At 32.2% G+C, this 22,084-nt stretch overlaps 1 protein-coding gene and 1 pseudogene across 1 annotated transcript in view; one reads left to right on the forward strand and one right to left on the reverse strand.

Annotated features, from left to right (window-relative positions):
- Stk31 (serine/threonine kinase 31) overlaps positions 1 to 22,084 on the forward strand; it is a 74,079-nt gene that overhangs the window by 27,068 nt on the left and 24,927 nt on the right. Inside the window, exons 11-19 of the mRNA XM_027932676.2 lie at positions 3,224 to 3,346; positions 11,287 to 11,466; positions 11,988 to 12,104; positions 13,603 to 13,722; positions 15,092 to 15,223; positions 17,779 to 17,880; positions 19,244 to 19,324; positions 21,200 to 21,325; positions 21,929 to 22,054. Coding sequence (XP_027788477.1) covers positions 3,224 to 3,346; positions 11,287 to 11,466; positions 11,988 to 12,104; positions 13,603 to 13,722; positions 15,092 to 15,223; positions 17,779 to 17,880; positions 19,244 to 19,324; positions 21,200 to 21,325; positions 21,929 to 22,054 — 1,107 coding nt within the window. The remainder of the gene's footprint in view (positions 1 to 3,223; positions 3,347 to 11,286; positions 11,467 to 11,987; positions 12,105 to 13,602; positions 13,723 to 15,091; positions 15,224 to 17,778; positions 17,881 to 19,243; positions 19,325 to 21,199; positions 21,326 to 21,928; positions 22,055 to 22,084) is intronic.
- Positions 7,091 to 7,373, reverse strand: LOC114090476 (mitochondrial import inner membrane translocase subunit Tim9 pseudogene; annotated as a pseudogene).

The following is a 22,084-nucleotide window of genomic DNA, read 5'->3' on the forward strand; positions in this document are numbered from 1 at the left end:
TCACCTGTATTACTGGACAAAATTATCTATAGTAACCGTAAGTCCTGATTGTATCTGGACTAGGAACGATTATCAACTACAAATTCTTTTTGTTTTTTATCCTTTGATACTGGAGATTGGACTCAGGAATGCTTTACCTACTGAGCTCCATCGCCAGTCTTTAAATTTTTATTTTGAGAAACAGTCTTGCTAAATTGTTTTCTTCTTATTACATATATACAGCACAGTTTTTCATATCTCTGGTTGTATATAAAGTATGTTGACACCAATTCTTGTCTTCATACATGTACTTTGGGTGGTGATATCCATCACATTCCACCATCCCTGCTAACCCCCTGCCCCCTCCCTTTCCCTCCTACCCTTCCGCCTTATCTAGAGTTGGTCTATACTTCCCATGCTCCCCCTCCCTACCCCACTGTGAGTCAGCCTCCTAATATCAGAGAAAACATTTGGCATTTGTTTTTTTGGGATTGGCTAACTTCACTTAGCATTATCTTCTTCAATGCCATAGTTTCCTTAAATTGTTTAGGATTTCACTAAGTTGCTGAGTTTGGCCTTGAACTTGTGATCCTCCTGCCTCAGCTTCCTCTGAGGCTGGGATTATAGGAGTATGCCAGCAGCCAGCCTGAACTACAGATTCTTGATGGGGATTATTGCATTTGGGTATGTCTTTCAAGGGACTCTGGGAAGCTCAACTTGTGGAGTTATTATAATAATTATGAACTTTTGAGGGATTCATAGGAGCCTTGTGAACTATGATAACTTTCATACATGCTCATGTGGATCTTGTCTTCTAGTATAAGTAGTGTTTTAGATTCTTCCATGTTATTAAATACTATCTAAGCCATCTAGTGTTGAGAGGTAGTTTGTGAGTGGGGAAGGTATGAAGAAATACTTCATGTAAATTAAATTTTTTTTTGTAGTTGTAGATGGGCAGAACGCCTTTGTTTATTTTTATGTGGTGCTGAGGATTTAACTCACTGCCTCACACATGCTAGGCAAACACTCCGCCACTGAGCTACAGCCCCAGCCCTCATGTGCATTTTTTTATTAGCTTAATTCCAATCTGTTTATTTCCTATTTCAGTTTTCTTTAGTTTATTGTATTGAATGAAAATGAACACCTTTTTTTCTTGTAAAGATATTTCCCATAACCATTAAAGCTGTCTGTAACACCTATGAGCTTTTTATTGTCATTGGACTTGTTCCATCTTAAGTATTGGTTGTTTCTGCCTCTGGTTATACTCTGAACATCTTACTCATTATTTATACCTAGGTTGACCAATTGGCAACCCAGTTGGCTCTAAATAAAAAGTGTGAACAGGATAACTAGGCCTTTGGAAATGCCAGGAATGTTTAGTTTGGAGAAAGGATTGGATTTGGGTAATGGGTCATTTATTACTATGGAAATAAAAATATCAAAATCAGTAATTTTTGAATCTCTATAAAATATAGGCAATGTTGTAGGTATTTTATAAACCTCCATACCTTAATTTTTAAAAATATTGTATTCATGCATCATAAATTATATATAATGGTGGGATTTGTTGTTACATATTTGTACATGCATACAATATAACAATATAATTTGGCCATCATTATTCCCCAGTATTTTCCCTTTCACACTAATTTTTCTTTTTTTAAATATTTATTTTTTAGTTGTAGGTGGCCACAATATCTTTATTTTATTTTTATGTGGTGCTGAGGATTGAACCGTGCCTCACGCATACTAGATGAGCACCTCATATTGATTTTTAAAATGGTCATTTTTGTTACTATTACATAAATGAGGAAACAGTTTCACCAGAGTTAAGGAAATTGGTCAAGATTGTGTAGTTCTAAATGTTGATATGGAATTTTGAACCCAGGCTTGTGTGACTGAAAAGTTATTCTCTTTCCATTTAAACCACAAGGTCAGTTTTTAAATACATCTTAATGAATTTCATATAGTAAGATGAAAAAGACCTGCTTTTATGGTCTTATTTTGTTTTTGTGGTTTGGGCATGGGAAAATAATTCAGGACAGAGAGGAAAGAAGATTAATTTGACTTTCAGACATAATGTTCTAGTAGTGCAAATGTGACCTTTTTTTAAAGCAATTAATTATTCCTACTACTCTTGATGTTTCAGGACTTAAGGTTCATTTTGTAAACTGAAGAGTAGATTACTGAATAAATATGTAATAAAAATTGCACTCAAAGTTAACCGTCTTGTATTTAATTTGGTCTTAGAACTGTTACTTTTATTTATGTATGTAATGCCTAATTCCTTGTTTGCTATTTTATTTTTTGATGAAGTTTTACTTGAAGTTGTTTTCTTTTTGTTTATAGTATAAAATAGTCTGAGCTTATGTAAGAAAAAATATTCAGAAATTCAAGCTTTTAAGTATATGTTCCAGATATGATTATAGATAATGGCTATATATAGCCATTATCTGTAATTTGGAGATATCTATATATACATATATATATATATATATATTCATATATATATATATACGTATATATATATATTCATATATATATGTATATATATATATATATGTATATTTATATTTAGGACATAATTTTTCTCTTTCTTTTTTGGTATTAGATGGATGTACTAATAGTTTCAATATAAAATGGTAAGTACTACAATAGAGATAATGCATAGGGTTCTTCGTTATCTTTTTTAAAATTTTTTTTAGTTGTAGTTGGACACAATGCCTTTATTTTTATTTGTTTTTATTTTTATGTGGTGCTGAACCCAGAGTCTCACACTTGCTAGGTGAGTGCTCTACTGCTGAGCCACAACCTCAGGCCCCTCTTGGTTATCTTTTACGTACATAATTTACAAACGACCTCTTGGGCAAATTGGAGGCTTTGTTCCAGTGAAGTTTAACTAAATCTTGAAAGATGACTAGATGAAAGAATTGAGGATGGGATGGGAGTAAAAGAAAGGTAGTGTGTAATTAATAGGAATTTGTATAATTTTATTAACAATTTTCATTGCAGACATAATAAAAAATAAAGATTCTCAGGGCAAGATTGTTGAATTTAAATGTTTTTATTAAGGGAAGAGATGTTCTTTGTCTCTTTGGTGATAAGGAGAAAAGTATTTGTCTTAAATGCTACTATGCTTGGTGAAAGTAATGTTAAATTTTAGAAATCACTTTTTTTTTCATGTAGGTAAATGCGTGAAAAACACCCGATATATTAATGGTGGTTTTTCTTTTCCTTCCTCCAGAATGAAGGGAATGTTTTGATTGCCAAAAGAAATGAAGTACAACAGAAGCTATATATGGCAGTAGAAGTTTTTATTCTGGAAGTGGATGAATTACCACTTAATAAACGCTTAAAAACATTGAAGGTTGGAATTAAAAATATATTAAATATATATTAAATTATAAATTTACTCAGTGAGAGAGGTGAAATTAGTATTTACCTTGAGATTTTAGAAAGTACTGACAGCTGCACAGCTTTTTTTTTTTTTTTTGCTGAATTCCAGTTTAAGTCGTTGTGTGTACCCCCCACACCCTCCTCCTGCCTCCCGGTACTAGGGATTGAACCCAGGCCTGCTTACAGCTGATGAGACGGCCCTTACAGGAATGAAAAATGCCAACAGAATGAAAATATTGTGGTATGAAAATATTGTTGCTAGGATGTGCTTGATGATTGCCATTCTAACTGTGGTGAGATGAAATCTCAGCACAGTTTTGATTTGCATTTCCTTAATTAAAAAAAAGTTTTTTTAGTTGTTGAGGACCTTAATTTTTATTTATTTAAAATAAAAATCCAACCCAGTGCCTCACACATGCTAGGCAAGTCTTCTACCACTGAGCCATAACCTCAGCCCTGCATTTCCTTGATTGCTAAAGATGTTGAACATTTTTTTCTTATATTTTGAGCATTTGTATTTTTCCAGGGAAGTGTCTGTTTAGTTCATTTGCCAACTTATTGATTGGGTGGTTATTTTTATTTTTTGGTGTTCAGTTTTTTGAGTTCTTTGTATATAATCCCCTGTTAAAGAGTAACTGGCAAAGATTTTCTCCCATTCTCTAGGCTCTATACTTTGCTTCCTTTGATGTGCGGAAACAATTCAATTTGATGCCATCCCATTTATTTATTCTTGGTACTATTTCCTGAGTTTTGAGGAAGTCATTGCCTATATGTTGGTGTGGTGACCCTGTATTTTCTTCTGGTAGTTGCAAGGTTTCTGTTGTAATTTCTTAGATTTTGATCCACTTTTGAGTTTACTTTTATGCAGGGTGAGAGAGAAGAATCCAGTTTCATTCTTCTGTATGTAGAGCTGGGGATGTGGCTCAGTGGTAGAGTGCTTGCATATAGCATGTTTAAGATTCTGAATTCAATCCCTAGTTTTGCCAACAAAACAAAGCAGAAAACACACATCATTCTTCTATATATGGATATCTAGTTTTCCCAGCACTGTTTGTTACAAAGTTTACATTTCCTCTATCATGTTTTTGGCATCTTTGTCAAAAATCAGATGACTATATTTGTATGGCTTTGTCTCTGTCATCTATTCACTGGTCTTGGTATGTGTTCTTATGCCAATATCAACCTATTTTTTTTTTTATCATAGCTCTGTAGTATATATAATTCGAAGTTGCAATGCCTCCAGCATTGTTCTTTTTGCTCAGATTTCTTTTGACTATTCTGGGTCTTTTATTTTTCCTTATGAATTTTAGATCTTTTTTTTCCCTAGTTTACCATAAAAGAATGTCATTGGTATTTTGATGGAGATTGCACTGAACCTGTAGATTGCTTTTGGTAATATGGCCATATTAATGATATTAATTCTGTCCATTCACAAACATGGAAGGTCTTTCCATGCTCTAGTGTCTTCTATTTCTTTTTCAGTGTTCTGTAATGTTCATTGTAGAGGTCTTCACCTCTTTGGATAGATTTATTCTTAAATATTTTATTTTTTAAGGTAATCATGAATGAAATTATTCTCATGTTTTTTTAGGGGATTTGTTATTGGTGTATGGAAAAGCCATTGATTTTTGTATGTTGATCTTCTATTCCTGTTACTTTGCTGAATTTATATCAGCTCAAAAAGTCTTCTAGTGGAGTTTTTTTTTTAAATTTAAATATAAAATCATCATCTGTTAACAGCCATACATTGACTCCTTCCTTCCCTTTTTGTATCTTATTCTCCTGTGTAATTGCTGTGGCTAAAATTTCAAGTACTATATTGAATGGAAGTGATGAGTGTGGACGTTTTTGTCTGGTTTCTATTTTAGAGTAAATGCTTTAAATTTTTCCCCATTCAATATGATGGTGGCTTTCGTTTTGTCATATATAACCTGTATGATGTTGAGGTAAATTCCTTATGTCCCTAGTTTCTCTAGTAGTTTTAACATGAATGGACACTTTTGCTTTCTAGTGGTTCAATGTATGCAATTTTTTTCATGTAAAAATTACTTAAAAGTAACCTTTAGGGTATGTGTATATGATGTATATGAAACACAAATGAATTTGGTGTTTTGACTTGGAAAACACATCCCTAAGATAACTCATTATGTATTTGGAGATAGTTTAAAACCTGAAACACTTAAAGCATTTTGGAGAAGAGATGCTTAACCTGAATTAAAAGACTTTTTGCCTGCCTTGTCTCTTTATTTACCTACGTCACCAGAATATTCTTTAAACTTTGGTTCATTTTGCTAAGAAATAGTTTGTTTATATTTTTCAAGTACTTAAGAAACACATTTCTATAATGAAAGTTAGTCAAAAAAGTTAAAGTTCATGATTTCTAACTTCCAGTGCATTTATTAATCCTTTTGTCGCATAAAATACATGGTTGGTTTTTCATAATTGTTCCTTATGAGTTAAAAAAGTATATTCTAGGTTTTCTTGGGGTGCAGTTCTAGATATACACAGTCATTTATCACTTAATAAAGGGGATACATTCTCAGAAATGCATTGTTAGGCAGTTCCATTGTTGTGCAAACATCACAGAGTATACTTACATAAACCTGGTAATATAGCCTATTAATGAATACCTATAAGTGGTACCTATAAGTGGTAGAGCTTATTTCTTTTAGGCTACAAATAAGTACATTTTTTCTGTACTGAATACTGTAGGTGTTTGTAATGCAGTGCTAAGTATTTGTGAGTGTGAACATTGAAAAAGTATAGGAAAAATATGGTATAAAAGATTAAAACGGTGCACCTTTATAAGGCATTTACCATGGGCTTGCAGGATTGTAAGTTGCCCTGGTGAGTTGCTAAGTGAGTGGTGAGTGAGTGTGAAGCCTTGGGACATTATTTTACATTACTGTAGACTTTATGAACACTATGCTTAGGTGACACTAATAAAAATAATTTTTAGTTTAATAATAAATTAACCTTAGCTTACTTTATTTTTCAACTGTTTGACTCATGTAGTAATAGTTTAAAATACAAATACATTGTACAGCTGTAAAAAATATTTTTCTCTGTACCCTCAATCTATAAACTTTTTCTGTTATTCAAATTTTTATTTATTTTTACTTTTTAAACTTTCTTTTCTTTTTTTGTTAAAAACAGACACAAACATAGTAGCTTAGGCCTTTGCGGGGGCTTAATAATCAATATTTCTGTCTTCTGCCTCCACATGTTGTCTTACTGGAATGTCTTTCAGACACTCAGAACTGTCATTTCCTATGATGATAATGCTTTCTTCTGGAGTACCTCCTGAAGGTACCTTCCTGAGACTGTTTAAGAGTTAATGTTTTTTTAAGTGATATTTTCATTTTTTTCACTTTTAGAATAAAAATTTTTCTATCATACATGATTGGACACATATTTTGCTTTAAAATTAATAGTCACAATGGAAGAAACAGTGGTTTATTTTTCTAATCAAGTGTGACCAAGCTGCAGAATCTTAAGGCCTCAACAAATGTATCTTAGTATTTTCTCTGAACAATAAGATCTTTTATTTTAATTATTCTTGGTGAACAGTGATGTTGTTTCTTCATTGGTTTCCACTGCCAAAGAGTCATGACGGGTGGTTTAACAGGGGATTCTGTCATATAAATCCTCATTTCCAGTGCAACAGCTGTTGGCAATCTTTCATTGAATGTCCATCCATCAGGATTTCTCTCTATCATGGTTGACCAAGGAGTCAAGCTTTGGCTGCCAGGGCTTCATTCTGCTGAATATGATATTCTTGAAATCTCATGAATATTCTTTGTGTCATTTTTAAATATTTCTGTAAGCAGTGTTCTGAACAGGTGATCTCTTCAGGTTTTACTTGTTGTAAAGTCTTTTACACAGTCCAGAAAGCAGGTTTCTGTAAGTTTATTGTATGTTCCAAGGAATTCCCTAAACTGTTTTATCTGATCAGATTCTGGCATTTGTGCAGCCATATTCTCTTGGTATGTTTATTAATCACCAGTCAGGTCAGGAGTGCTTCAGTCGAAGATGAGTCCCTTGAATTTTATCCAGTATCTTAATCTTGTAGGGAGATGTGCTGCCTTTAAAACAAAAATCAAGAGTTAACTTTTTTTTTTAATAAGTAGAAGTAGTATACTCTTAAAATAACAAAAAAAGTTCCTTAGACTATTAAATACATTAACTGGTAACGATCTTTCATTATAATTTTCAAATATGTAATATATATAATTTTTATGTGTTATATACTTTTAACACATATACTTTTATACAACTGTCAGTGCAGTAGGTTTATTTACACCAGTATCACCACTAACATGTCAGTAATGCATCATGATAACTATGTTATCACTAGGTGATATAAATTTTTCAGTTCAATTGCGGTCATATAGAACCACTGTTGTATATGTGATTTTACTGACTGAAATGTTAAAAAATGCATAACTGTATATCATCTTAAGCTTTAATCCTTATCCTTACTTACTTTTTGGTATGTATGTATTTTGAACACCTGAAGGAACTAGAGGGATACACACACACGCACAAACACACTGGACATTAATATATTCACAATTATATTTTAAACTTTTCTTTTTAACTACTATGTAATCTTATTTTTTCACTTATCACATTTTGGTATAAAATCTTGTTTCTTTTTTTAAAATTACCATCCCACTTTTATTTTTGGTTAATAATTACTTTATATATTTTTTCTTTTTTCTTTGTATCCTGTTTTTGAACTACCTCTTAACTAATGCACTCATGATCAATTCTTAAAAGACTTCAACTTAGAAATTTATCTTTTGATTGGTAACTTAGTTGACTTACATATCTAATTACTGTTTGTTTAGAACTTATTTCCATGATCTTATTTTTGTATCTTTATTATGATTTCTTTTTTCCTTTTTGTCTCACTTCTATCCCTAATAGTTAAGATCTCCCCTGTCTTTGGTGTCCCCCTTTCTGTCTCATTCCCTAAAGCAACCAGCAAAACAACCAATATTGTTGATCAGGATTATAGTCACAAGTTATGAATACTGTGTTTGATAGTTCAATCAAATAAAATTTGGAGTTACTTTCTCATTATTTCTTAGGTGTTATTTGGTGTCTTTGGACTTTTTCAAGATATTAGGATATTTTCCCTGTGCTTTCAGAGACATTTTTGTGTAGTTGACTTTATGAGGTATTAAATATTTAAAGATATCATGTTTCTGTCTCTCATATAAATTATTTAACTGGCTATAAAATTATTAGATCCAAAGGCCATTTTTCTCTATGGAACGTTGATAATGATAATCTATTGTTATCTGAGTTTTGTAATTTATCAGTTCTTTGACTTTTTGTCCCTCTGAAAGCTTTAAAATTTTCTCTTGACTGTTACTAAATTACACTATAACATGTTTAAGTTTTGATATAATTCAGGTCAGTTCAGTTTTGAATTCTTATCTTTCTTTAATTCTAGGAAATCTTTGATATATATTTAAGAAACTGCTGCAGCTGCTACCCCACCTCGTGAATTTTTCTTTCATTCCAGATCTTCTGTTACATGGATATTTAAACTTCTTTTATCCTCTGCATATTATAACTGTTAATGCAGTTTTTTCTTTTTATCCCTTTTAGGGGCTTTTTGGAGGTATCCTTGATTTAACCATCTGTCTCACCAGTAGGTTCTCTAACTGTATGTCTTCTGTCATTTTTCTAGTCCATTGTGTTTTTTAAATTGGTTCCATTCATACCCATTATTTTTAGTTGGTTATTATTTAAAGTACCAGGTTGTATTTCCAATACTCTTTCTTTTGTTATTTGTTATGCTTATTTTGAGTTCTTATTATCTGGGAATCTGTTACTGATTTTGCTTCTTTTATAAGGTGGCTTATTTTGTTATACTTCTCTCCAAGAACTTGTGTATTTCACACATTTCATCTTCCCTTTTACCTGTCTTTAAGATTCCATATTTCCTTGGGACTAGAACTGCCTTAGCTCTGTATGTTGTGTAGGTATGGGATAACATGGTAGAGAGGCAGAGTAAGAGTGACATCCTATACTATAATTTTTAAAGATTTCTGATGCCTTCAGGGAATAGAATGGGGTTGTTTTTTGTGGTGTAGAACTTCTGGTGTTGCAGTTAGGGTGTAGCTATTGCCTATCTGCTTCTCTTCTAGATGGTCTTAATCAGCATTCCTCCCAGTTCCTTTTTTTTTTTTTTCCAATTCATTTAATTTTATTTTTTTCTTTTTTAATTGCTTTTATTTTTTAAATACATGACAGTGGAATGCATCACAATTCTTATTATACATATGAAAAATTGTGTTCTATATCTCTCCCAGTTCCTTTACCTCAGCCTCTGTTGGGGGCTACCACTTGGACATAAATGCTCCCATGTATTTAGGAGAAATGGGAAGGAAAGAGAATGTTCAGGGGCTGGCCAGCCTTGCTCTCCTGGTTATCAGTTTTTGCCTCATCTGTGACCTTATGTGGTATAACCCCATTGCCTCTTGCTGGTGCTGCTGTTTTCCTGCCCAAGGAAAGAGAGAGAGAATAGGTTACATGAAGGAAGTTCTGTTTTCCCACAAGTTATTTTTTGCTGTGGTATATAGATCTTCTTACACTTGCAAGAACTATTCATTTAGTGGTAAGCACCATCCATTGTCTTTTGAGGATTTCTCAAAGAGTTTTGTGATAAGTTTTTTTTTTTTTTTTGAAACTATTAAGCTTTTCTCTTGTCTCTGTACCATTTCTAGGGTTTTATTCCTTGAGAGAGTCAGCAGATTGTGTTGGGTACCTACCTTGTCTCTTCCATTCTTAATTTTTTTCTTTACTTTTTATTTGTTTTTATTGGTACATTTTAATTATAAATAATTGATTCATTATGTCATATTTGTACATGCACATGACATAATTTGATAAATCACATCTCCCAGCATCTTACTTTTCCTTCCCCTTCCCTTTCTCCTTCCCTCATCTGCTTGCTCTGTCTCCCTCCTATTATTATTTTAATTAGTGCATTATAAATATATATGTATGTAAGTGGTATCACTGGGGTATGTTCATATGTGTACATAGCATAATTTAGTGGATTTTGTTTCCCATTACTTCCCTAGGCCTTCCTGTCCTTATTCCCTCTTGATCCTCTTCTCGTTTGTTTCTTTTCTATTTTGGTGAAATCCCTTTTTTAAAAAAAATTTCTCCCCCCAGTCTTTTAAAAATGCTTTCAAGTACATATATATGCTTAATGTTTTTACTTAATTGGAATTATTTGTATATTTCGGTGAATAATATATTTTTGTCCAGCAATATACTGGGAACACCATGTCAGGACAAACATTTGTTACTCTTAAAAAGTCAGGAAATAGAGGCCAATTTCTAATTTGTTAAAAACCTAAGAATATCCACTTGAATCAAATGTATGAAATATGATATGTCAAGAGCTTTGTAATGTTTTGAACAACCAATAATAAAAAAAAATCTAAGAATATAAAACTTGCTGTTTGAATGAATTGACTTAATATAACTTTTACTTCAATGGTCCAAAAATCACCTTTTAGATAGTTCTGTGTTTTCATCTGATAAGTCTTAAGTTTTATTTATAAACTTCTTAAGAATGGGGATTCAAATACTGTTTTTTAATCTCCTATGTTCAATACAGTGCTTGAATCCTAACTTGAAGTTAATAAGTTTTAATATATTTTTTTCTGGTTCTTGGGATTAAACTCAGGGATGCTTTACCATTGAGCTAAGTTTCTGGGCCTGTACATATATATTTTTTTGAGACAAGGTCTTGCTAAGTTACTGAGGCTGGCCTTGAACTTGTGATCCTGCTGTCCCCACCTCCTGAGTCAATAGAATTACAGGTGTGCACTTCTATGCCTGAAAATAATCTTTAATAAACAGAAATATTTCCCTTTGTAGGATTTATCAACCTCTTTAGAAGCAGTGTATGGACAGGCCAAAGAAGGAACAAATTCTGAAGAAATACTTAAAAAATTTTATGAGTGGAAGTGTGATAAAAGACAGGAATTCACCAATGTGAGGAGTGAAACTGAGGCTTCTCTGCAACATCTTGTAGCATGGTTCCAGAGCACTCTAAAGGTAAAGAAAACTCTTATTCAGTGCCATTTGTGGCATAAAATGGGGGGGGGGGAACTCCATATACATTAATCATATCCTTTGTTTAAAAGCTAACATTGTCTACTCATCCCTGTCAGGTTTAAATTTGCTACGTGAGGATCAAGGTTCTTTATCAGCTTTTAGTCAGACTGCTCCTTTCATTATTGTCAAAACAAAACAAAACAAAACAAAAAAAACACCCAACAACAACAAAAACAAAAAACAACAAACATCATTTAGGTTTTGCTTTTGCTCTTACTTTTCCTCTGCATTGTCCTCTCACCTTTCTTAAACACTAATTTTCTTTAGGTATGCTACATGCATGTAACTTGTCTTTTCTGGTACATGTGTTTTATGAGGGTATTTCTTTTTTCCTCTGTAATCTTATTTCCCCTGTATCACTCAGGGCATTCCTAATGCTTTTTTTCAGGTATAAAGGTAAAATGAATCCTAACTGAATTAATTAATTGAGTTTATTTATTTTTTATTTTTTTGCAAATGAGGTTTTTGATCTGTCTTTGGAAGAATCACTGATTTCTGAAGACACACTTGGTAATATTGACGAAATCCTAGAGAAGACTGAGTCATGTGTCTGTAAAGAGCTGGAAATATCTCTGATTGTGAGTAATGATATTCTTTATTATTGCTTTCTTTGAAGCAGTGTTTTCTCTTGTTAGAAAGTATTAACTACTAATTACTTTTTTTTACTTTTTAAAATTATTTTTAATTACTTTTTTTTAAAGAGAGAGGTGAGAGAGAGAGAGAGAGAGAGAGAGAGAGAGAGAATTTTTAATATTTATTTTTTAGTTTTTGGCGGACACAACATCTTTGTTTGTATGTGGTGCTGAAGATCGAACCCGGGCCGCATGCATGCCAGGCGAGCATGCTACCACTTGAGCCACATCCCCAGCCCAGAAAGTATTAACTATTAAGATGGTTTCTTTTGCTAACTAGGAAGTATTAAGACTGATCTGATCTTTCCTCTTATAGTCCTGTTTGAAAGAGTAACACTTGAAGTTGTAATCTGTATATAGTGCAAAATCTCATTCTTCTGTAGGGTGGTATTTTCACTTTAATAGAACATTTCACACTTTAAAAGCTAATATTTAATTCAAGGAAATCTCTCTTCATCTGAGTGGATCAGCTTTCTATATCATTTGATTCTTGTGTTTATTGTATATAGTGACTTCAATTAAAAACAACTAAAAATTTGGGAGAGCTTTGGAAGTAGACACACAGATTAATTAGTATTCCCTTTTTTATTGTGTATAATATGTATTCCTGTATCAAATTTTATTTATTTTTATATGATGCTGAGGATTGAACCCAGTGCCTCACACATGCTAGACAAGTGCTCTACCACTGAGCCACAACCACAATCCATGATATTTCCTTTTTTTAATCAAGAATTTTAGTAAATTACTAAAATAATTAATAATGAGAGTGACTTTTTTTCTCTTTTTCTTCGTTAGCTTGGCTAAGGGTTTATCAATTTTATTTGTTTTCAAGCAAACCATTTTGTTGATTTTTTAAAAAATTCTTTTTGTTTCAATTTCATTGATTTGGGTTCTGATTTCAATTATTTCCCATTTTCTACTGCTTTTGATATTGATTCCAGAAGAGTATTTTGTAATCTTAACATTTCTCATTAGGATGCTCATTAGTTGTTCAAGTTGCTTTCCAAAGTCTCAGTGATTATGCTTTTCATTTTACTTCTTTTCTTTTTTACTCTATGAACAACTGAATTTTCCTTTTGTTAAATAGGTTTGGTTGGTGTTGTCAGGTATGATATAAGTGGATGTTAATAGATGATTTCTACAATGAGTGTTGAAGTTTTTTATATTGTTTGTTTCTTTATTTAGCAGGTTAGTATTCCTGATTTTCTTTAGCATTTATTCCAGACAGCTTCGGGGATAATATATAGAGTAATAGGGGTAATATTTTCCATTAAATGTCTTTAATATCAAGTTTCTATCTAGAAAAAAATTGTTCTTGGGAAGTAATTTGAAATAAATATAGTAATTTAAAGGTGTAATTTTGAACTTTATTTATTATTATTGAAGATTTTAACTATTTTTGGCTATTCTCATGTATGATTCCACATGTGATTTTATTTAGGAGCAAGGTGATGCAGATAAGGAGATCATTTTAAATACTTACAGTCAAGTACTACAGAAAATCCGTTCAGAGGAAAGGCTCATTGCCACAGTACAATCCAAGTACAGGAACAGTGCTGAGGTTGGATTTTGTTTTGTCTTAATGTTCTTCCAAATTGATGCTTTGGATTTTTTTTTAACATTTAAATTTTTCTCTAGTAGTTTAATTCTCATTGGGTCAGTAAATTATTATTGCTGGGAAAACTATAGCTGTAGTTATAAGGTATATAATTGAATTCACTATAAAGTGGGAATGATGATTTTTATTGATATAAATATATGCATATATATGGATTTATGCACATACATATGTATGTGTGTATTTTTTTAATAGCTGGGGATTGATCCCAGGGCTGCTGTACCACTGAGCTATATCTGTAGCCCTTTTTATTTTTATTTTGATATGTTCTTACTAAGTTTCCCAGGCTGGCCTCAAATTTGCTATCCTCCTGCCTAAGACTCTCAAGTAGCTGAGATTGCAGGTGTGTGCCTCTGTGTCTGACTAAATACATTTTTTTATTAAGTCTAATATCTTTGATTTTCTTATGTATTTGAAAACATAATTGTTATTCTTTTGTCCTTTGAGAAAGATTCATATTATTTCCTTTTTGAATGGAGAGAAAATATGCACAGAATGCTTATTATAATGTTTCAGTAGTATATTATGAGCATTTTCCCATATGATTAATGATTCTTTTGTGCTGTCATTTTGAGTAAATAAATCATCATTCCTATATAGAAGTATAATGTTATCTAACCTTTCATCATATATGTTGGACATTAAGGTAACTTTTTCTCCTGCCTTAAAAAAACACAAAAAACAAAACAACACACTTTTTTTTTGTTTGTTTGTTTTTTGTTTTGGTATCAGGGATTGAATCCACGGATTCTTAAGCACTGAGCCATATCCTCCGCCATTTTCATTTTTTATTTTGAGATAGGGTCTCACTAAGTTGCTTAAGTTGCAGAGACTGACTTTGAACTTGCAGTCCTCCTGGAACTCAACCTCCTGAGCCACTGGGATTACAGGTGTGCACTATCATGCCTGGCCCATAATTTTTATAATCTCTCAGATTCCTAAAATTTTAATTCCCACATTATCATGAATGAAAATTATTAAAACTTGGTACATATAGTCAAACCATTTTGGGAAAGATTATTTCAATTTACATCCTCACTAGATATTCCAGTTTGCATCCATATTAACAATGTATGTCTTATTGTATGTCTTAGTTGAAGTATTGACTTTGTTACTTTTAGTGCTGAAACTGAGATTTCTTGAAGTGTGGATAATTAGGAAATTGGTAGAATTGTCTTGTTGAAAATTATAGAATTTTCAGAGTATTTCAGTTGTAGTCAGATCTTGGAGAAATAATAAATGGTCAGTAAGTAACTGTTCAGTTAATATTACTGTCTGTTGTATTTGAAAATATGGTAATTCTTTCTCTTAGTTTAAAAAACAGATTATTGAATGTTTAAATAAGAGCCCCAGTGTGGATCACTTGCTGTCCATTAAGAAGACACTGAAAGGCTTAAAAGCTCGACTAAGATGGAAGTTGGTTGAAAAGAATAATTTGGAAGAAGTAAGGAAAAACAGTTGCTTCTAACTGAACTCTGTTTGTACCTCATTTTACTAGAGCTTTATTCATAAAAGTTGTATATAAATATACTTTTTAAAATAAGAGAGCTATTACATTTATGTTTTGTTTTATATACTTTAGCTTTTTTTCTGAGTGTATAAATAATTGAGACTATATTAACAGTGTAAACATTCTCCCATTTAAGTAAATGTTTTTATATTCTTTTTTTTTTTTTTTTGCCATGCTGGGGATTGAATTCCAGCATGTTGGACAAGTGCTCTATCACTCAACCATATCACATTTCTACCTCTTAAATGTTCTTTAAAAACATTTTACATGGCTTCCTTGGTGTTCAGTAACATGAACATTTTGGAGTAATTTTTAAGACTTTTTTGCTTTGAACTGTTAAGACTGTCTGTTGTAGTATAAAATCTACTTCATACAGGTGATAAATAGGGTACTTCCCCAAAGGTATATTTTTTAGATCATGGTATCTTTTGTTTACTCTTTTTTTTAAATGACTGGACATAATACTTAATACTTCTTTCTTTTTCTTTGCTTTCTTTCTTTTTTGCTCCTGGGTATTGAACCCAGGGGTGCTTTTACCACTGGGCTACATCACCAGACCCACCCCCATGCTTTCCCCCCTTTTTAAAAAAAATTAAAAAAATTTTATTCTTATTTGTTATATATGACAGCAGAATGCATTATAATTCATATTACACATATAGAGCACAATTTTTCATATCTCCATCCCCAGCCCTTTCAAATTATTTCTTTTGAGACAGAGTCATATAATATTTCTTGCAAGTATTTTAAGTTGTTTTCATATGAAAACAGATGGAGGGATTAGGGTATTCAATCTCAACTAACCTCTTTAGGCTTGAAACATTGTGAGTAAACTGGCAATTCTCTTGAGGATTTAATATTTTTACAGAAGGAATCTATTATGAATTAATCAAACTTGATTATCTCTTTTCATCTTCTGAACACTTAGTTGGTAGTGGAGTGGTAATTATTCTAGAACTAATTTCATAGTTTAAGAGTTTTCCAGCTTTATCCTATTCTGGACTGTGGGGAAGGTAGGCCTTTTCAGTCTAATTTTTCAATATTTGGAGAAAAATATATAATTTTTAAAGCATATATATCTTTTTAAACAATATTTTTTAGTTGTAGATGGACACACTTGTAGGGCATGGCTGCCTGCTTCCTGGTCTTGAGGCCACACATGCGCCTGGGAGGGCTCCTGGCGATTAGCCAGGAGGCGGTGCTGTGGGCGGTGACGGAGGAGGCGGACCACCTCCAGGATAGGTCCAGGACTCTTCCACCCTCTGGACAGCTCTTGCCTTCCCTTACAGACTATGGGATGGGTGTACATGTGAACTTACTCCACTCCTCTGACCTTTATTCTGATTGGCTCCTGTGCAGTATATAAGCTGTGTGTACTTCCTTATTAAATGAGATCCTGCTTTGACTATTCTCCCTGGCACGTTTGATTGTCTTCCCAGGAGGGAGGGCTGGGTGCTGGGGTGTGGGCCGCCAGTAGACCTTTACCTTTCTTGTCTTGTCTTGGTCAGGGTGTGCTTTTCCCGCTGGTCAGGGGCTAAAAACCCTGACACACACTACCTTTATTTATTTGTTTTATTCATTTATTTATTTATTTTTATGTGGTGCTGGGATTGAATCCAGTGCCTCATGCATGTTAGACAAGCGCTCTCATATTGAGCCACAACTCCAGCCCAAAGCATATGTATCTTTTAAAAAATATTTATTTATTTATGTATCTTTTAGTTTTGGGTGGATACATTAGGTTGTTTTTATGTGGTGTCCAGGATTGAACCCAGTGCCTCATGCATGCTAGGCGAGCACTCTACCATTGAGCTACCACCCCAGTCCTAAAAGCATATATATCTTTTAAGTTGGCTTTTTAATTAAAACTTCATTAGGGTCTTACAGAGTGTTTGTGAGTTCTGAATAATTTTTCCTGTAGTAGATTATTAACACATTGACTATTGTTTTTTACAGTTTGGTATGTTGTATTTTTAACCAAGTCTTATGTAAAAAACAATTCCAGGTAATTCAATTTTGGTTGCTGTTTGAACACGTTTACTTTATGACTGCAGTTTGTCATCTTTTTTTAAAAAAATATTTTTTTAATTATTGATGGACCTTTGTTTTATTATTTATTTATATGCAGTCCTTAGAATTGAACCCAGTGCCTCACACATGCTAGGCAAGTGCTCTGCCACTGAGCCACAATCTCAGCCCCAGTCATCTTGATCTTTGAGAAAATCTACAGCAAATTAAAAGACCAAAAAAACTCTGTAATTGATTTTTATCTTTATTGTTTATAGTTTCTTCCTGTAGGTTTTGGAAAAAAATCAGTGTTAGAATAAACTGAACTAAGTTTACTTTAACAAGTATTATGATGGTAGGTACTGAAGGATGCATAGATATCACACAGAATGATTTACATAGAAGTTGAACTAATTTTATGGGAAGACTTGATTTTAGTCTGCTTAAATCATTGTAAAACCATTTTTTCTTTCTGATTAAAGTCTGATGACCATGATGGATCTGAGATTGAAAAAATAAAACAAGAAATTACTCAGTTGCGCAACAGTGTCTTTCAGGAAATTTATCATGAAAGGGAGGAATATGTAAGTCTTTGATTCTTTGAAATTTTAAATCAGATTTTGCTCTATAAATTGAATTAAAATACTCATTCTATAAAATGGACTGTAATCACAAGGCCAGAGGTATTATCTTGGCATAAAAATGTTTATATGAATTTAGGAATTTATTTCTTTTTTTCTTTTGACAGTGCTGTGGATGAAACCCAGGGCCTCACACATTCTGGCAAGCTCTTTATCACTGGGCTATACCCCCAGTGAAATTAATTTATGAAAGAATAATTCATGACCATACCAATGTGGAAATTATAAAAAAGGAAAAGACATTACTTATAACTTTCTCACCTAGTGGTAGCTTAGTTAGTAGTCACAATTAACTTTTGACTTCCTTTTACCCTTTTTTTTTCTGTTTGTTTTCAGAATTGAGATTACAGTACACACACACACACACACAAACAAAGGCATCTTTTTTTGTTTAACATAAAGCATAAGAATTTCTTCAAATAAACCTATATGAACATCACTTTAGCATAATGTTTCAATGTAAACATTAATGGAACAACATTCTTTATTTTTGGTGAATGTAACATGGAACTACCTGTTTTTTTGAGAAAGTTGTATCTTAAGTCATTCATTCTACCCCTAATTACTGTTGCCTTAGAAGAATTCATCAGTGTCTTTTCTCTTTAAAAAGGAAAAAATATTGTACTTTATGTCTGAGGCATATTATAGAGAAGAAGTCAATTTACAGTGCTATGAAAATAAAAGTACTATAAAATAATAGACATTTTAAGTGTCATGCTTTAATTACCAAACTCATCTGACTATATGTAACACCTTATGAATCTTTTGATAAAATTTATAAAAGTTTAGAAGTTTTTCTTAAGCATGTGACATGATTTTCCTTTTGTAAGGATCTTTAGTTTTCACATTTGCTTCAGAGTGAGTGATGCAGAGCTATGTACTTATTTTTTGTCTCAGGCTTTTATAATTTTTTTCCTTCTAAATGAGACATGCATTATTTTAAAATGCTACCATGTTCTTAATATTTTAGGAAATAATGACAGTTTATTATTCAAGTTGATATAGTATTATACATTTTCATTTTAGTTTGGAAGTGAGTATGAACTTTGACCTTAGGCTTATATATGTATACAAGGCATAAAATTGATAATTAAGTTTTTCTTCTATTTGTAAGGTGGTAATTTTGATTCAAGGTATCACTTGGTTTTTGCTTGGTATTTCTGAAAAATAGAAATCAAAATTAGGATCATATATCTTATTAGATATGTAAAAAGACTGATGCTGACATACTATATTATCCTGAAAAGGAACACATAACAATGAAATATGTATTGATCTACAATAAAAAATTACATTTTTAACTTAGGAGAAGCTGAATAGCTTGGCACAGAAATGGTTCCCTGAGCTGCCTCTGCTTTATCCTGAAATAGGATTACTTAAATACATGGTAAGCTTTGTTTCCCCTGAGAATTGCTACTCTGCAGAGAGTGTAGAAAAGTGATAATGTTCAGACTGTATTTCAGTGTTAAATTTATAATATCTTTTCTATAAAAATAAATGTTTCTGATGAACATTTTAAAATATTATTAGCACCTTTTCTCAAGACTGTCTTAAGTAGTTGCACAGTGCAGATCTGAATTTTTATGTTCATTTACATATTTTTCTCTATTTTCTCTTCATTCTCATTCAGAAGATGGTATGGCACTTGTTTGTGTTTTTTTTTTTAAATGATAAAACAAAATTTTAACTGAAGTTTTGAGAGTTATATAAAAACAGGATACTGTTAGTCATGAGGAATTTAAACCTAATGTGATTTTTCAAGTTAGAGCAGGTTGGGGGAAAAAATTGAGAGAAGAAGGTTAAGGTAGAGTTGTTGAGGTGGGTTTTGTTTTCTAGGCAGGTCAATTCAAAGTCTGGGAGATTAACATTAGACCTGGACAGTATGGAGCAGGATTGGTAAATTCTGGCTCTCAGGGCAGAATCTGTTCTCTCTTTGTGTTTTATTGTCTGTTAGGGATGAGGAACTAGATGAGGTATAGTTGTTAGTTGGTATTTAGTGGTTCTAGGACCCCCCCACCCCATCCTAAATCCAAGATGTTCAAATTCCTTACATAAAATGTCTTAGTATTTGCATGTAACCTACATGTATCCTCCAGTATACTTTAAATCATCATAGATTACTTATGATACTTAGTACAGTGTAAATGCTGTGTAAATGCTGTGTATTGTTTAGGGAATAATGACAAAAATTCTGTGCATGTTCAGTACACACACTTTAAAAAACATTTTCAAGTCACAGTTGACTGCACAGATTTGGAATACATAGATATGGAGGGCCAACTGTATTTATTCTTTATGATTGTCATTTAATTCCATAATAAACTTAAATATAGTATTGAAAGGGATGTTTGTATAAACACATGAGTTTATTCTCATATAAGATCAAAATTTCTTAAACAATTAATATAAAGTCTTTACAGACTAGACATGAAAATGATGAGTTTTACCTGCAGTTATGCAACTCTAGAGTGTCTCATGTTGTGTAGGTGTTTATGTATGCCATGAAATGAAAATTCATTTCTAAAAATATGTTAATCTTCTTTATTGTAGAAGATTATAAAAGGTTTTAATCATGTTTTATGGCAGGCTTTAATGATTTTAAGATGTTTAACTGGGAAGTATTCTCTGGACTCCTTTGTAGGTTGATTATATGTATTGTGGATTACTTAAATATACTAATGTCACTTAACTAGGAAATACTCCTCTGACCCTTTTTACTAAAACTACAAAGCAATAAAGTGATTTATAATATTAACTGTCAGATTTTGGTGTGAAAATTTATTCTTTTAAAAAGTTGCAGAAATATCTTGTGGAATTAAAACATTTGAAACCTAGTTTCACTTTTGAGGACTTCAAACAGAGGCAGAGGTGTTAGAATTATTTGATGGTAGTTACAATTTTCAGATTTCTCATTCCTATTCTACAACTACTTTGTCATTATTTTAGTATTTTGCAGAAAACCATGAGGTTTTTCAAGTAAACATTAAGTTTTCTTGGCAGCCTATCTGGTTAATCCCAGTCATCTGTAGTATCTGTTCTAGAACTGTAACAGTGATTATTATATGATGATTACACTGTGGGTATGAGTTCAAGTCAGAAACCAGAAAAAATACAAAAAATTTTCAACATTTTTGTTTTATTGGTTTTTCTAGTAGGGTTGATGATGTTCATTCCATTTAACAGCATGTAGCTAACTATGTTGATGATTTAAAAGTGCTAGACATGGTTAAATTCTACAACTGTAATAAAAACTTGTGTGTAGAACTCTGGTGGTCTTCTTACTATGAGCTTGGAACGAGATATTCTTGATGCTGAGCCCATGAAGGAACTTAGCAGCAAGCGTCCTTTGGTGTGCTGTGAAGTTAATGGGCAGACAATTCTTTTAAAGGTAATTGCTTAAGTTCTGATTTGGGGAGTTTTATAAGTTGGGAAGTAGTGATGTTACTTTTCAGGAAAGAAAAAACTCACTTTTTATTTTATAAAGGATGTAAGTTGACTGGCGTGATGATGATTCTTTTATTTTGGTTGCCAGAATTAATTTTGACTCTTAAATTTCCTTCAATTTTGTAAGTAGTATCGGTCTTTAGTGGGATTCACTGCTTTTTTTTTTTTTTTTTTTTTGGTGAAGTTATTACAATCTATCCAATAGCCTTTTAAGATTCTGCTTTATTTTTAGATTTCCTTTCAAAATCTCTGCTATGTTGCCAACACAAGCTCCTACTTCTTAATTTCTTTTGTGATTGATTTGTGACACTATTAAGTTAGCCTTAGTTGCTACACATAATAGAATGTGCATAGTAAGCTACAGGAGAATTATTTTTTCTTTTCATAATTATAGCATTCAAAACAGAAAAAATACTTACAAAATTAGAATAGAAAATAATAAAATGTAATCTTATTTACTTAAAATTATTATGTTTAAGGGGAGTGATCTGTAATTAGAGTGGGATTTTAAATGTTGGTATTACCAGTGTCTCTGTCTTGATACAAGGGCTATTCTGTGGATGTTGACACAGAAGCCAGGGTGATTCAGAGGGCAGCTACCTATCACAGAGCTTGGAGAGAAGTTAAAGAAGATTCCGGGTTACTGCCATTGATATTCCTGTTTTTGTGTAAGGTAAAGTTCTTATGCTTATCTCTTATAGAC

Source organism: Marmota flaviventris, chromosome 1 (genome assembly GCF_047511675.1).
Source record: "Marmota flaviventris isolate mMarFla1 chromosome 1, mMarFla1.hap1, whole genome shotgun sequence".
Classification (NCBI taxonomy): domain Eukaryota; kingdom Metazoa; phylum Chordata; class Mammalia; order Rodentia; family Sciuridae; genus Marmota; species Marmota flaviventris.